Genomic DNA, 17,543 nt, shown 5'->3' with positions numbered 1-17,543 from the left:
CTGGCAGAGTCGCAGAATTTTCCCACATCTTCAGAACAGTAAATATTATACAGTACAACCGCAAGTTTTTGCAGATACATCTATGCATTTTCTAAACATAAATGGTGTTTTTGAAAATTTGTTCATGGTAAACATACAAGGGTTATGTGCCTATATGAATAACTGCATTCCAACTGTTAAGAGATGAAACTGCCTGACATGTAGAAGGCTAATACACAATAACCAATAAGCAGAGACAAATGACAGATGAGAAAAGCAAAAGTACTTGGTATGGAGAAACCTACATTAGGATAACACTCTCAAACCTTCTTTTGGTTTCCACAGTTTGAGAAACCAAAATTGTATCGTCCGAATTTAAGTAGCTTCAATGCCGAATCCGAGTATCTGATGTGGCATGTAACACCCACCCTTGTATTAGGGTGCCTGTGTCCCAGCTGAGAAGGGGCCAGTCAGGGGCAACTGGAGTGGGCCACAGGCAGCCGTTAACAACTCCACAACACCCATGCCAGATGTATTTCAGGCTGGTTCTGAATCTTTCTATAATTACACCACTTCTGATGTAACACTCAAACACCGGCTGAACTGCACACTGTACTTAATGAACACAGATCAAGAGTCTGCAATGAGATTTAACCAGCTGTACGAAAGGTAGACAAGTACTTTCTCATTGGCAGACTCATTTGTGAATCAAAACTCCCCAGGTACAGATTTAGCTCTTCTGGCTCAATGTGTGACACTGATGAAGCTTAGTATGTTTCCATCTCGCATAATCATGTTACCAAAAGTAATTTAAGAATGTTGGTGAAGTACTCAGAAAAATTAATTGTATCTGGTAATCAAATCTATTGAATTTGTTATGATAAGGAAGGCACCATAAATAGGTTAATTCTCTGATGAAGCGCCTCATGTTTTAGAGAAGAATCTTCGTCTCATTTGGCTACATGGACCAATCTCAAAGAAGCAAGCACTTTCAAGAATGCTCACACTCATTTTGCCTTCCTCCACAGGTAGATTAGCTCTCAAGATAACAGAGTGGTACAAAGTGTCGGTCATTGTCTGAAACATCACTGTCACTCTTACTAAAACAACAGCAGCAGCAACAGCAAACATGGTGGGTTTATATTCTAGATTCATTACTAGACCTTCAGTGCCTGTAACTGAAATGGTTTATTTAACAAATCCATTTCTGGAATTAATTGCCTAACACTCTTTCATTAAGATGGACTGAATTTGCATAAAATGCATTTTCTGAGAAGCAAATGGTAGACAGGCCAGAATTTTTTCCAGAAATCAAGAAGAAGTTTAATATCATATTTTCTTGAATACTCATCACAGCTAAACTCCATTTTCCTTTCTCTTTAGAAATTAGAAAGAAAAACAGAAAATGAACTGGCTTGAGTTTAAAAAAGCATTATCATAGATCATATGTTACACGATGCCTCTGAACATTATGTGCTTAGCTAAAATATTGATCACTTTAACAATTCCTCTTGTCTCTTTATTTATGATCTCTTTTTGCCCCAAAAGGTAACTGCTACTTAGAGAACCAGAAGAGGAAAATGGTGTTACAGTATTACAGGTTATTCTCAAAATATAGTATAGAACTTCAAACAGACTTAATCTAATATCAAAATAAACATATCTAAAGCATTATTATTTAAAAAGTAATTTGTGATTATTATTTTCCTACACATTTAATTGCACTTAAACATTTACAAATGCTTTAAAAGTTTAGAGGAAGAGATCACTAAGATTTCCCAAAGAGGGAAGACTAGTTTAAGAATATGTCAGTAAGCACATATAATGTTCACCTGCCACACACCAGAAAAAAATCCTAGACTTTATATCAAAACACCTATCCCAATAATGGAGTAATACTAAAGTTTATGGAACTACCTTTTACATAGGACCTAGTAAACATCAATTGCTAACATGATCAGTTGGGCAAAATAAAAGGCAGAAACTTATGCAACTTGTGTAAAATGCACTCCTCTTACATCAGAAACACAATGTATCCCAAACAGTGAAGCAGCTAAATGACTCAGATTTGTTCTATGAACTTAAGATATTTAGATGGTTACTTCAGTTTTGGAGTAACAGCATGATACTAGAAGAGAAACGCAGAGACCGACAGTTATACTTCATACATTAGTAAGGTCAATCTTCCAAAAAGTCCTTATCTCATTTTTTTTAGATTATTTATTAATACATCTTAGTCAATGTAATAAATGATTCTCTTTAAGTGAGGTGGGAAAAAAAAGAAAAGAAAAAATGTTTTGCAATTATTACCATGAAATATTAGAGGAAAATCCACTGGGTATGTTTGATTTTCTGCTTGACAGACAACCTCACATTAAGCAACTCCAACTTTTGATTTAGACAGTAATTTTAACCAGTTTACCTTATAATCTGCCACTTAAAACAAGTTGAAGGAAAGAATCTTATAAAGTAGGCTCCTCAAAAACCTGAATAACATACCTACCTCCCCCCACCCAGAAACTCTTATTATACAAGGAAAATAACTGCCTTTTAATGAATGTTTAAACTTCAGTATTTATTATGATTACTACTATTATTTCCCAAAGTATTCATAATCAGGTTCAGCTTTGGACTGCAGTTAAATATTCTTTTAAAAAAGCAGAAATCTCATCAGCACTAACATTTCTAATTAATGTAACAGAATGGATTTTAGAAGTGACAATATTTTATTGCTGAATTCAGCACACTTCCGCTTACTCTAAACCCTTGAAGTGATAGTGAAGGCAATTCTTGTAAATACTCTTCTTTCACTCTGTCACAAGATATAACTAGTTAAACTGAAAGCTAGCGAAATAGACTGAGGATGTAAGGTAGGCCAAAAATCTTGGTTTAAAGCAGAAATCTGGGGAAATTTGTTCTTCTTACAGCAGAAAGATCTATGACCATTACCATCAGGTATCACATATAAAAACAGGAAAAAGGAGATACCCACCTAGCTTGGCCTCAGATGTGTCCATCTCCCATTTGCTTTTCGGAATGTAACCCTAAATCGCACACAGAGAGAAGCTCGAAGGGTTAGAAAGAGACACATACATGCATATCACTGTTGAACTGGAAAAGCATTAAAACTGGGAACGGATTCAGTTTCCACTCACTAGTTTTATATATATATATGTATATATATATATCCTTAGGGAAAACACGGTCTCATTATCTCTGAAGAAACTGAATTACCCAATTCACCCAACTTCACTGCCCGGATTTCAGAGTAGTCACTTCAAAATAGTATCATGAAGGCGCTTTGAGGCAGCTACAGTTCGGGACACACAGTTGTAGTCCGAACAACAGCTGGACAGCAAATATGGTGAGGATGTACGGTCGTTACTGTGCTAGTATTAATACCATTCAGAGTAGCAGAGGATTTATAATAACTAGCTATTTTTCTAAATACAACTGCGATTCTCAAGTGATAGTAGCCATGAGGTACAAAGAGTGTTCTTCAAGACAGCTACTTTATATTGCAGTGTAATTTTCAGTACTCGAAAGAAGAAAACATGGTATCACTGAACACAACTATGAAGTTCCAACTTCATTTAAAAATGACTCAACCCATTTACCGGTTAGATCTTACAAAGGCTGTTTTTTACTGAATCAGTGTGACAGCATTTCTTTTTCATTGGTTGGAACCTAGATTATTATTTTCAATGTCTTTTAAAATGACATTTTCCTAATATATGAAAAACCAGAAATCTCCACAGGCAATTTACATTTTATTTAATAAAAAAAAAGACCTGGGTGGTTTATTTCAAACAAAGTCCCATACGATTTTCAAATTTCCCAATATATCTATTTAACTATGTATTAATCCTTTCAGCTTATTCACCTAGCAAGTGTACAGTTATGATTCCTCTTTTCCTTCACTTGGACTCTGTTCTCTATTAGATCCTAACATACAGAACTTTAATATTAGGGCTTATTATATAGAACAGATTCATCACAGGTGTCAGCATCTTCTTTTAAGAATTAATATCTCTACTCTTGGGAATATCCAAGTTCATGGAACAGACTGACACAAAGGTAGGCTGGAAAGGATGCTGAACGCTTCATGACAATAGCTGCTGGGTAAGAGTACTGGAGCATCAGAGTTCTTCCAGGAAACCTATAGGTGTGGTACGCTTCTAGTCTTTAAGCCAGACTAATAATTCACTTTCAACTTACTAGGTAGTACTTCAGGTTATAAATCATACCATCTTTCCCAAATACATTTCTAGAACAAACCAAGACAAAGCTATGCTGAAATGATGGCGCTAAAAGTACTGATGAGATCTGTACAAGTGATATCTCAGAAATACCTGAAAACCTTAAGTAGCACTAGAATAACATATTTATAGATTCTGAATCATATCTACTAGGTTCACTGAAGCACTAAAGAAGGAAAAATATCATACCAATGATCCCCCAAAAGGATTCTCTTAACCAAGAAAAGTTTAGATTTCGCCCAGTTGCAGTCATCAGTACAAAGCAGAAAATGCAAAGTTTATTGAGAATTCCATTAAAATGGTCTGAATGACATTAGACTTGCTCTTAACCCTTTGGTTAAAATTCTCCAAGAATCTTTTACTCTTGGAATAGAACCCAATAGTAGAAGACCTGGATTCAGCATTTTTGAATGGGTTAAGAGAAGTTTTATAACGTAAAGATAAGCAAAATGAGTATATTAATTTCCTCCTGCTGGAACCACCCTGTTCTTCCTTAAAACTGTATCATCTTCTCACTGGTTGAAATGTTAGGCCACTTGGAAATAAAAGAGATAGTCCAGCAGAGTAGAATTCTAAGGCTTCCTTGCCATGTTTTTTGATGTAATAATAGAGTATTACAGTGTGTTTCACTTTTCAAAATAAGTAGCACATTCAATTAAAAGTTCCGAGCTTTGACCTACACCTAAACAAGTCAGATGTTATGAACCATATCCTGAACTGAAATCTCCACAAAAGGAAGACGGAGCTTCAGAAAGCTAACATTATAGACTTCTCACATGATCTTTCCAGTACACACGCTGCAAGTAGCTGAAGAGGTCATTAGCCATATTCCAGAACAGCGTGGGCCTTTAAATGAACTTCCTGCCTACATTTTAGATCATATATGTCAAAAAAAACAACCTAATTAAGAAAAAATATTTTGTTTAAAGAAAAAACATACTGAGACTCAAATGCAATTAACTTTAAAGCTTATTTTTTAATCCGCATATGAAATCTAGGAATGTAGAGGTTGACACCATCTCTATGTACACACAGTTTCTTTTCAGAGTCCTCTATATCACACATGGGTTTGATGGGACCACTCCTTAGAGAGTCTGTATTCTCTAGGGTAGGAATCAGGGTTCTCGCTTTGTACATTTCCAGAAGAATATGAGAAGCAGCTTTAGCAAGGGCTGAAGTATTAAATAAACCAAATAATATTTTGAATTAAAAAAGCAACACTGTTTCAAGGCATTGCTAATCTCTGTGCCTCATTAGCAAACACTGAAAAGTAACATAATTCTACAGGTCGCATATTTTTCAATGACAGGGTAAGGCAAACATCTCTACAGAGGTGTGATCAAAAGCATTTACAGTAGGTACACGGGAACTTTGAACTCACACTATGGAAGCCTCTAATCAGCCTAAACAAAATGCATTGCCTACACACTCAAATCATTTTCCCAATCACTTAAAAGGATAAAATGCAGAAGAACAAATCCAGCAGTCAGTGACAACCCTCTGCCTCCTCATTCTAGAAGTTCTTCTGCCTCAGTTGACAGCAACTCAATTTTGAAATCTCATAGCAAAGAAGAGACAATTATGCATATGTTGGGTAGGCTGTACCACATATCTGCTGGAATGTAAGAATGCCCTTTCATATGTAATTGATTTTCTTAAAAAGTATACTCCCCTAAAGCCACCCACAAGTAGATGAGTGAGTACAGGGTAAGTTTCTTAGCATTCTTAAAATTTTCGTGTAACAACACAGTAGAGGGTTCTTTTGGTCAGGGGAAAAAGAAAAGGTATCCAAATGTCTCCTTGAAGATGATTATGGAAACTTTTACCATTAAGGTGTAAATCAACAGTAGTAATCTGACCATAGATCTGAGATTAAACCCTTAAAAATTTTAATAGAGACACTTTGTTCAAAGTGGTTGGTCTGTCTCCTACCAGTTCGCTTTCCTCTTCCTCTGCATCTTTCTTTTCTTCCTTCTGTTCTTCGATATTTGCATCAAAATCTTCCATCTCTACCTATACCACCCCCCCCCAAAAAAAAAAAAGATGCGTTAACATTTAGGAAAACGTTGAGTCCCTCACTGAGATCTGAAACAGCACAGGTGCCCAAAGCAGGACAGCACAGAATCACTGTTACATCCTCAGTAATTTTTAAACCCTAAACTTTGAAACAGAACTTATAAAAAGACAGACTGATAGTCCTGCCTTTCATTTTCCCGGGATATCCAACTTTATAATTCCCTATGAAGCTGAGTATAATAATCTCTGCTAAGTTGATGATTATCCGTTTTGAATGCCTATGATTACTAGGATCTCTCTTTAAAACCTTTAGCTAGTATTTTTCCAATCAAGTAAAACATGTGTATGATTCAAATTTCAAAATGTAAGAAAGGGTATAGTGAAAAGTAAGATGATGATTGGGCGCCTGGGTGGCTCAGTCATTAAGTGTCTGCCTTTGGCTCAGGTCATGATCCCAGGGTCCTGGGATCGAGTCCCACGTCGGGCTCCCTGCTCCGCAGGAAGCCTGCTTCTCCCTCTCCCACTCCCCCTGCTTGTGTTCCCTCTCTGGCTGTGTCTCTCTCTGTCAAATAAATAAACAAAATCTTAAAAAAAAAAAAAAAGAAAAAAAAGAAAAGATGATGATGGTAGCTTGGCCCAGAATGGTAGCAATGCAAATAGAGAGTAGATGGATTAGAGAAGTATTTATAAGGTAAAACTGACAAAACTTGTAGCCTGACTACATGCTGGAGGGTTAAGGTTGAAAGTCTGTATAACAGAATAAAGAGCAAAGGATAACAGAGAGTAGAGTCAAGGTTTCAACAACCAAGTGATTGGTGGGTCTAATTACTAAGACAGAGAATACCAGAAGAGGAACAGGTTTGTATGAATTACACAGTGGACAGGTTGAATTTGAGATGTACTAAAGTAACATGTTTTTTGGTAGAGAATTTGGAAAATAATGGCAGAATTATAAAAATCACCCATAATCCCTCCACTAAGATATAATTAGTGTTAAGATACTGATAAAATTAATTTGATTCTTCACAATTTAATATTAAGGGCACATATGTGGCAATCTAAGCTACCGGAAAAATTATCTATAATGTGCAGAATGGTAAGATCCTAAGTTAAATAGAGCCCTAAACAACTCCAACATTTTAGGACTGAGTAGCAAGAAAAGCCAGCAAAGGAGACTGAAAGGGATGGCCAGAGAGGCAAGAGGAAAACCAAGAGAAGGTGGACTCACAGTAGCCAAAAGAAAAATGTTGTAAAGAAGGTAGACATGGTCAACTAAGTCATATGTGGCTGCAAAATTAAGCAACAGAAGTGAGAATTATCTATTGTCATGGAAATCTTTGCTGAGAAAGTATCTGGAGAATGGCTGGGGCAGAAACCAGAGGAAATAGGTAGAGAAATGGCCTTGGGAGGTAAAAACACATAAAAACACAATGACAACATTAAGTATGGAAAACTCTCATTCACAGGAGCTCAAACCAAACAGAAGTACACAACTGATTAAAAGAGAAAAATCTTTCCTTTTCCATGATAAAGATTTACTTTCACCAAATTAATAACTGATTTAGGCATAAATTATCAATGAGTGAAAATCTGGTGAGGAATAGGCTATTAACAAAGTATCTCCCTACAGATTATTACAAAGGATAAAGGTAGAAAAATTTGATGGATACCACCTGAACCAAGTGATCAACATTTAAATCACCAGGAATGAAATAAATTGACATCATATGGCTTCTGATATGATGCACTAAGGACCCAACATCACTTATGTAGCATTCCTGGTAATGTTTAACCTAAAACGAATCATGTGAAAACAACCAGGCAAACCCAAATTGAGGGGTATTCTACAAAACCACTGGCCTGTACTCTTCAAAAATTCTTTGTCTTTCTGGACAATGACATGGCTGAGAAAGTATTTTTTTATATTAGGACTATATCCTGGATTTTTAAAAAATTGCTGTAAAGCACATTATGGGAACATTTGGTGAAATGTGAATATGGACGATATATGAGATAATTCAGGAAATTTAATTCAGGAAATTTGTACTACTTAATGTAGTACTCTATCAGTGTTAAATTTCCTGAATTTGATAATTGGGACTTCTAGTTTTGTAAGAGAATGCCCTTGTTCTTGGGAGGTACATACTGAAATACTGTATTGGGGTGAAGGGTTAAGGGTTTACAACTTAACTCTGAAACGGTTCCACAATCACAGTGATAACAATAGTAGTAATAAGAAGACATATATATTTATGTCACATCCATCAAAATCCTAGAGGAGAACACAGGCAGCAACCTCTTTGACCTCAGCCACAGCAACTTCTTGCTAGACACGTCTCCAAAGGCAAGGGAAACAAAGCCAAAAGTGAACTACTGGATTTCATTGAGATAAAAAACTTTTGCACAGCAAAGGAAACAGTCGACAAAAACAAAAGACAACCGACAGAATGGGAGAAGATATTTGCAAATGTCTTATCAGATAAAGTATCCAAAAGTATCCAAAATCTATAAAGAACTTACCAAACTCAACACCTAAAGAACAAATAATCCAGTCAAGAAATGGGCAGAAGACATAAACAGACATTTCTCCAAAGAAGACATACAAATGGCCAATAGACACATGAAAAAATGCTCAGCATCACTCAGCATCAGGGAAATAGAAATCAAAACCACAATGAGATTATCACCTCACATCAGTCAAAATGGCTAGAATTAACAACTCAGGAAACAACACATGTTGGCGAGGATGCAGAGAAAGGGGAACCCTCTTACAATGTTGGTGGGAATGCAAACTTCCCAAACTGGGGCAGCCACTCTGGAAAACAGTGTGGAAGTTCCTCAAAAAGTTGAAAATAGAATTACCTTATGATCCAGCCATTGCACTACTAGGTATTTACCCCAAAGACACAAATGTCGTGATCTGAAGGGGCACCCGCACCCCAATGTTTATAGCAGCAATGTCCACAAGAGCCAAACTATGGAAAGAGCCCAGATGTCCATCAACAGATGAATGGATAAAGAAGATGTGGTATATATAAACGATGGAACATTACTCAGCCATAAAGACTGAAATCTTGCCATTTGCAACAATATGGATGGAGTTAGAGGGTATTATGCTAAGCAAAAAAAGTCAATCAGAGAAAGACAATTATCATATGATTTCACTCACATGTGGAATTTAAGAAACAAAACAGAGGAGCATAGGGGAAGGGAGGGAAAAATAAAACAAGATGAAATCAGAGAGGGAGACAAACCATAAGAGACTCTTAATCACAGGAAACAAACTGAGGGTTGCTGAAGGATGGGGGGTGGGGGGATGGGGTACCTGGGTGATGGACATTAAGGAGGGCACTTGATGTAATGAGCTCTGGGTGTTATATAAGACTGATGAATCACTGACCTCTACCTCTGAAACTAATAATACACTATATGTTAATTAAATGAATTTAAATGAAAAAAAGAAGACATACATATCTATATAGAGAAAAATGTGGCAAAATATTAACAATCAGAAAATCTCAATGAAAGTTGTACAGGTGTTCTTATACGATTCATGCAACTTTTCTGGAGTTTAAAATTTGTTCCAAAGAAAAAGATGAATAAAAAAAAAAGGTCCCTTTTGTACTGCTTTCAAGGCAAAGGACACTCACCTCCTCAATAGCAGCATCTTGCAGCAGAGAACGAATGTCCAGACGCATCATATGACGAGGTGCAGTTTCCCAGTGGTCAGCCATCTATTGCAAGATTTAGGAGGTCAAGTTATCTCGGGAAACTACTCAAAGAAAGACCAAGTGAGCATTTAAGACAAATTTAACTAATACTGTGAAGTCTAACAGGCCAGTTCCTAGAAGAGCTAGGCCACACCTCTTTCACTTAGATAAAAGGATAAGAATCATTTGTTAAGAAGGTAGAAAAGATTTTCTGAAAGTAAAGGGGATAAACAAGAACTTCCAGACAACAGTGATCATACAGACAAAATGAAGTTTAGAATATAACACTTCCTATGTTTCCAAAAATCACCTTATTTATTTCTTTAAGTTTTCTTCCATGAATATTTCTTTTGCCACAAGTCTGGTTATCTGCACTCATTTCAGCCAAATATACCTAAGAAAGAATCAACAGTGATTAAGCAAGCAAATGCAACACTTACATGATGACACAAAGTACTCTAAAGTTCTTTTACCTCAAAACCCTTGGTTTTTGCTGCACTCCAAAACTGGTCAAAATGTCTAACTCTGTCATTGATGGCATCCAGGATGATAAAGGGGAAAAAGCCATCATCCAGAGTCTTTTTGAAAGTTTTGAACATGCTGGTGCGGTAGGTCTCCTCCATCTCAGCTTCATATTCATATTCCATGACCTAATAAGATACCCCAAAAGAGATATGGAGTTAACAAAAACAAAGAACCATCCTAAACCTCTTCCCTGGTTAGCCTCTGGACAGAGATAACTTTGTAGTCTTTCCTTCACACCTAAGTACTAAAGTTTGTGTTCAAAAAAGAGAAATTTTTCTTTGTCTTCAAAAAAGCCACATTACTCCCTGAACATGTTTTCCTTTCAAAATTATTAATGAATCAGAGTACAATCTGAGAAGAATATGCCATACCTTCTTTTTCACTTTCTTTCCAGAATCTGGGTCTTTTTCTTCTTTTTCCACTTCAGTGATGAAGTAATCATCTAAGCTTAGAACTCTGGGTGCAGGTCCTCCAAATTCTACCTCTTTATCCTAAGAATCATACAGTCAAGAGAGTTAAAGAGAACCTATAGAATAAATTAATGAATGCTCACAGCAAAGTTCCTTCTCATGGCTAAATAATATGCAATCTTCTGGTGGTTCAAATCGAGCCGAGGCAAAGATATTTGTTTAAGCAGAACAAAATGTTTATGGGACAGCATCTCCCACATGGGCCAATAAGAATGGATCAAACAGGAAATACTAGTATCAAAATCACGCTGCTTGCTAAGAAGGCAAGTGGCTAACAAAAGCAACTGATTTTTTGACTTTCCCATACTCACTCGAATAAGTTTTGCAACATGTGTCTTTCCACTGCCAGGCAATCCTCTCATTATAACAACAATCTGAAACACAATGAAAAACCAAAAAATCACTCAGAAAATATTTTTTTACAATGATGTCTTATAGTTAAGTGACATATTGTTCTCCAGGATACACCATATGACAGGTCATGAAACAAACCTTAATAAATTTGGAAGGACAGAAATAATACAAAGTATGACTCTGACCACAATGGAATGAAATTAGAAATTAATAGTAGGAAAAATTTGAGAAATTCCAAGTATGTGGAAATTAAACACCATACTCCTAAATAACCAATGGGTCAAAGAAAGAATTTAAACATCAGAAAATACTTTGAGATAAATAAAAATACCAAAACTTATGGGATGCAGGTAAAGCAGTGCTTATAAGGAAGTTTATAGCCATAGTGCCCATATTAATAAGAAGAAAGATTTCAGATCAATAACCCAACCTTCACCCTCAGACGTTGGAAAAAGAGCAAACTAAACCTCAAACAAGCAAAAAGAAGGAAATATTAGGGCAGAAGTCAATAAAATAGACAACTGAAAAACAATAAAGAAAAATCAATAGAACCAAAAGATGGTTCTTTGAAAAGATCAACAAAATTGACAAACCTTTAGCTAGACTGACTAAGAAAAAAGAGAAAAGACTCAAATTACTAGAATCAGAAATGAAGGATGGAACACAATTGCCAACTTCACAGAAATAAAAAATTGTTATAAAGGAATACTATGAACAGTTGTATACCAACAAATTATACACCTTAGGTGAAATGGGCGAATCCCTTGAAAGACGGAGACAACCAAAAATGACTCAAGAAAAAATATATAATCTGAATATACCCATGACAAGTGAAGAAATTAAATTAGTAATTAAAAACTACCTGCAAAAAAAAGCTCAGAGGCCCACATAGTTTCATCACTAAGTTCCAACAAACATTTAAAGAACTCTTTACAAGCTCTTCCGAAAAACAGAACAGGAAGGAACAACTCCCTACTCATTTTGGGAGGCCAGCATTTCAAATCAAGCAGATACTCTAAAACCAAAACGAGACAAAAACATCACAAGAAAACCACAGATTGTCTCTTATGAATATGGATGCAGAAATCCCCCAAAAGTACTAGCAAAGAAATAGACTCTTAAGTATGGAGAACAAACTGATGGTTACCAGAGGGGAAGAAGGTGTGGGGATGGGTTAAACAGATGATGGGGATTGAGGAGTTCACGTGTCCTGATGAGCAGAGGTGATGTATGGAAGTGTTGAATCACTATATTGTACACCTGAAACTAATATAACACTGTTTGTTAACTAACTGGAATGAAAATTAAAACTTAAAAAAAAAAGAACATACACATTTGGAGGTCACTAGGAAAATAGGAAAATAAGCCCAAGCAAATCAAGTCTCCTAATTCTCCCTCTTTTTGTTTCACATGCCATAAAACCAAATCCACTTTCCTCCTCTTCAAAATAACAGAGCAATTAATGAACCTCTTATGAACTGTTTTCTAAAGTTTTCAACATCTTCTTTTGCCAAGCAATTAATCTCTAATTTCTTAAATTCTATAGGGTAAGCAGTTTGAGATTAAATGATGATTTGGAGATGGTAAGATGCTTTGAATCTGATATTACCATGTCACAGAAAAGTAGAGAAATTCTATTCAGGATATGAAAAAGATCTCCTATCAGCCTCTGATTTGCAAGAAAGCTAGTCAACTACATAGGACTCACTCTCTCAGGTCTGCTCTCTCGGCCAGGTGGTTTCAAAATATCATCCACATTCTTAGATTCCGGTTTCTTCTCGACCCGTGGAGCTGGAGGTGGCTGGTGGCTTAGTGAAGGAGTTGGCAGAGGCATTCGCTCCTCTGGGTAAGTTCTTCGTTCTCCTAGGAGGCCAGCAGTTGAACAAAATTACTATTTATATGGTGATTATTTTAAATTTTAATTCTCTTCACTCATGCTAAGGTAATATAATATAAAATAATGATTTGGGGGCCACTTTTAACCTTAATGAGAGAAAGTTTAAAGTAATGTAAATCTATTAAAATCAAGAAAATGAAAAGATTTAGGTATGATTTCAGGCAAACAGAATGTTCTGAAAAATACCAAAATCATCTTTGTTTGTATTAAATTTAGGAAAAAATTAAGCAACAGGACATGGAAGGAGAATAGTATGCACTTTGTTGGATAGTCCCAAGTATGATTTTTATAATCTGTCTGTAACTTCAGCTTTACAGTTTTATGAACAAGAGTCACCAGCTTTGGAAAGCTTGTTCTTACAAACAGGTATGTGTTTCTAGCTTAAGTGTATAGTGGTGAAAAACCAAAAGCAACCTAAATGTCCAACAATAAGGTTTTATATTTTATCCACTCAATGGAATATCATAGAGCCATTATTATAGTAGGTTTACATATAGAAAAATGTATATCGTACAATATCACTGGGAATAAGCATGATAAAGAAATGATATATACACTTTGATTACAACTTCACTGATATGTACATGAAAAGAGAATGATAAGAAATATACAAAATTATAATAGTTGTGTAGGTGGTGGGATTTTAACTGATTTTATTTCTGTTTTCCAAATTTCTTTAATAATACAAAAGAACAATTTATGTTTTCTTTCATTAATTACATTGCTATTTTTTTTTAATTTTAAATTTAAAAAAAAATTTTTTAAGTAGGCTCCATGCCCAGCATGGAACCCAACTCGGGGCTTGAACTCATGACCCTGAGATCAAGACCTGAGTTGAAATCAAGAGTTGGATGCTTAACTGACTGAGCCACCCAGGCGCCCCTGCACTGCTATTTTTGATAATAATGTTGCCATCTCTGAAAAATCTGTGAGTACACGTTATTGAAAGTTTAAATCCATAGCTACAGTGGGAAACATCTCCAGTGGTTTGCATTCTCAACATCCTCATGGGTAATAAGCCACTGCTCTACCTCCAAACATGGATGGTCCTTCATAGGCTGGTCGGTCAGACTTTCGGTCATAGGATGGCCTATCAAATCCCCCTCTTCTGGATGAGGAATGGTCTTTTTTGTCTCGATATGACTGAGTCCTACAAGATGTAACAGGAAGTGCTTTAGAAAATAAAAAGAAAAAATGGAGGTCTCTGTCTTACAATGCAATATTACTATCTGCCCAATTTTCTCCATGTGTAGTTACTACACATAGTAAATATTTTTATTTTTATTTTGCTTTTCCATTTAGATCTGCCTTGCATACACACATCTAAAGAGCTCATGAATTGCAAAAATACACTGTATGCCTACTACTTAAGTAATGACTGCACCTTTATTGACAATACTATTTCTTTTCCTTACTGGCTATCTCCATCTCCCATTTAATTCTCTGGAATTCAAGCTCACAAAGCTCAAAGATCTAGTTTTCTGAAGATTGGTCTGGAACTGTTCTTCCATCTCCACATTATATATACACATGTATAAGAAGAATACATCATTTACTGAATTTCCTTTAGATACAATGACTTTTGCTGAACTTAAGTCTATGGTAATTTGTACACCTGGCAAAAAGATATTTTTCATAACATACCTATCATCTCGAGGTCGGCGTTCTCTATCAAATCGATCCCGGTCATAGTCAATCACACCCCGATCCCGGTCTCGGTCTCTGTGTGTCTCCCGATCCCTTTTGAAATCTCGATGATCTGCCATGACATTACTCTGACGATCAAAATAAGGCTCACGGTCTCTGTCTCTATCATAACGGTCACGTTGGCCTGTGTGCTCTATGAAAACAATTAATACAAGGTAAGAGCTACATCCCCTTTTCTGAATAAAAGCGGAAAGATGAAAATCTAACTTTAGAACTAGTATAAATTATTGTTCTAAATTCAACTTATGAATTTTTTAACTATATTAAAGGGAGGCCCAGATAATTTTTTTTTTTTTTAAAGATTTTATTCATTTATTTGTCAGAGAGAGCACAAGCAGGGGGAGCAGCAGGCAGAGGGAGAAGCAGACTCCCCGCTGAGCAGAGAGCCTGATGTGGGACTCGATCCCAAGACTTTGGGATCATGACCTGAGCTGAAGGCAGACGCTTAACTGACTGAGCCACCCAGGCGCCCCAGGAGGCCCAGATAATCTTATCGAAAGGAAAATCACATGAAAATGAGGTCCTAAAAAGGTTTAAAAATACTGATCTCTCAAACCACCACACACAAGTCAGAATGACTAAAATTAACAAGTCAGGAAACGACAGATATATTTGAGGATGTGGAGAAAGGGGAACCCTCCTACCCTGTTGGTGGAATGCAAGCTGGTGCAGCCACTCTGGAAAACAGTATGGAGGTTCCTCAAAAAGGTGAAAAATAGGGGCGCCTGGGAGGCTCAGTCGTTAAGCGTCTGCCTTCTGCTCAGGTCATGATCCCAGGGTCCTGGGATCAAGTCCCCCATCAGGCTCCCTGCTTGGCGGGGAGCCTGCTTCTCTCCTCCCACTCCCCCTGCTTGTGTTCCCTCTCTTGCTGTGTCTCTCTCTCTCAAATAAAATATTTAAAAAAATAAATAAATAAAAGGTGAAAATAGAGCTACCCTATGACCCAGCAATTGCAAACCTGGGTATTTACCCCAAAGATACAAATGTAGTGATCCGAAGGGGCACCTGCACCCCAATGTTTATAGCAGCAATGTCCACAAGAGCCAAACTATGGAAAGAGCCCAGATGTCCATCGACAGATGAATGGATAAAGAAGATATGGTGTACATATACAACGGAATATTATGCAGCCGTCAAAAAAGAAGCCTTGCGGGCGCCTGGGTGGCTCAGTTGGTTAAGCGACTGCCTTCGGCTCAGGTCATGATCCTGGAGTCCCTGGATCGAGTCCCGCATCGGGCTCCCTGCTCAGCAAGGAGCCTGCTTCTCCCTCTGACCCTCCCCCCTCTCATGTGCTCTCTCTCTCTCATTCTCTCTGTCTCAAATAAATAAATAAAATCTTAAAAAAAAAAAAAAAAGAAGCCTTGCCATTTGCAATGACATGGATGGAACTAGAGGGTATTACGCTAAGCGAAATAAGTCAATCAGAGAAAGACAATTATCATATGATCTCACTGATATGTGGAATTTGAGAAACAAGGCAGAGGATCATAGGGGAAGAGAGGAAAAAATGAAACAAGACAAAACCAGAGAAGGAGATAAACATAAGAGACTCTTAACCTCAGGAAACAAACTGAGGGTTGCTGGAGTGGAGGTGGGTGGGAAGGATGGGGTGGTTGGGTGATGGACATTGGAGAGGGTATGTGCTATGGTGAGCCGCTGTGAATTGTGTAAGACTGATGAATCACAGACCTGTACCCCTGAAACAAATAATACATTATATGTTAATAATAAAAAAAAGTACTGATCTCTCTGGGACTCCTACCTGTCTCAAAAGTTGATCTTTCAGGTAGTGGATCTGGGCGCAAGGTTATTCTTTCTCCATAGGGTATCTGTTCAACTTTATTAGTGGACATATCTGGTGAACCAAATCAGGGAAAAAACATTATTAAGAATGAAGCTTAAAGAAGACAAAGCTGAAGCTAACAATTTCTTGAGAATCCCAAATACAAACCTGTCACCATCACTCACCTCGGCCATGGCCATAATCAACAGTCTGCTGCACTGGTGGTGGTTTGGACATTGGTGGCATACCCATAGGCAATGGGCCAGGAGGGGGAATGGAAGGGTGAACATGTGGGGGTGGTAACACTGGAGCAGATGGAATTGTTCCAGTTTCTGGTTTAAATTCTGAATTCAGTCCTTGTTCATCATTTGTATCCCAGAGACCATAGAAAGAATCTTCATCCCAGCGTTCCTGTTCCACAGCTGAAGTTTGTGGCTTTATTACTGGAGGAGGAGGTGGAGGCGGAGGAAGTGGCGGTGGTGGTGGTGGTATTGGGATAGGCGGCCTGGTCACAGGAACAGATGATCTTGCCGGTGGAGCTGAAGGCCTCACAATTGAACCTGGTGGTTTACCCATAGGAGGGGGTGGTCTATAGGACCCTGGAGGCTGGAGAACAGAGTAAATGCTTTAGTGGATAAGCATACCATCATGTTTTCACACATTAGTAGAAATTAAAATCCGATTCTCCATCCATAAGAGAAAAAGTTGATAAACTGGAGTCACTCAAAATTAAAAACTTTTTGTTTTAGAATACACCATCGGAGAGAAATATGCAAATCATGTATCTGATAAAGAACTTATACTTAGAATATGAAAAATTTTTATTACTTAATAAGACAAACA

The 17,543-nt window shown here is 37.0% G+C and overlaps 1 protein-coding gene across 3 annotated transcripts in view; it reads right to left on the bottom strand.

The window, feature by feature from the left end:
* YLPM1 (YLP motif containing 1) overlaps nt 1–17,543 on the bottom strand; it is a 90,600-nt gene that overhangs the window by 22,356 nt on the left and 50,701 nt on the right. For 2 of the 3 annotated variants that reach the window (XM_032405584.1, XM_032405583.1), the window contains exons 8-19: nt 16,886–17,306; nt 16,680–16,772; nt 14,855–15,050; nt 14,242–14,360; nt 13,022–13,176; nt 11,271–11,333; nt 10,861–10,980; nt 10,438–10,614; nt 10,275–10,358; nt 9,905–9,988; nt 6,171–6,251; nt 2,972–3,023 (exon numbers count right to left, since the gene is read on the bottom strand). In XM_032405584.1, coding sequence (XP_032261475.1) covers nt 2,972–3,023; nt 6,171–6,251; nt 9,905–9,988; nt 10,275–10,358; nt 10,438–10,614; nt 10,861–10,980; nt 11,271–11,333; nt 13,022–13,176; nt 14,242–14,360; nt 14,855–15,050; nt 16,680–16,772; nt 16,886–17,306 — 1,645 coding nt within the window. The remainder of the gene's footprint in view (nt 1–2,971; nt 3,024–6,170; nt 6,252–9,904; nt 9,989–10,274; nt 10,359–10,437; nt 10,615–10,860; nt 10,981–11,270; nt 11,334–13,021; nt 13,177–14,241; nt 14,361–14,854; nt 15,051–16,679; nt 16,773–16,885; nt 17,307–17,543) is intronic. The other variant, XM_032405585.1, reaches the window with a different exon arrangement.

This window comes from Phoca vitulina, unplaced genomic scaffold, assembly GCF_004348235.1.
Source record: "Phoca vitulina isolate PV1807 unplaced genomic scaffold, GSC_HSeal_1.0 scaffold7, whole genome shotgun sequence".
NCBI lineage: Eukaryota > Metazoa > Chordata > Mammalia > Carnivora > Phocidae > Phoca > Phoca vitulina.
This window is presented reverse-complemented; position numbering and strand designations above follow the sequence as displayed.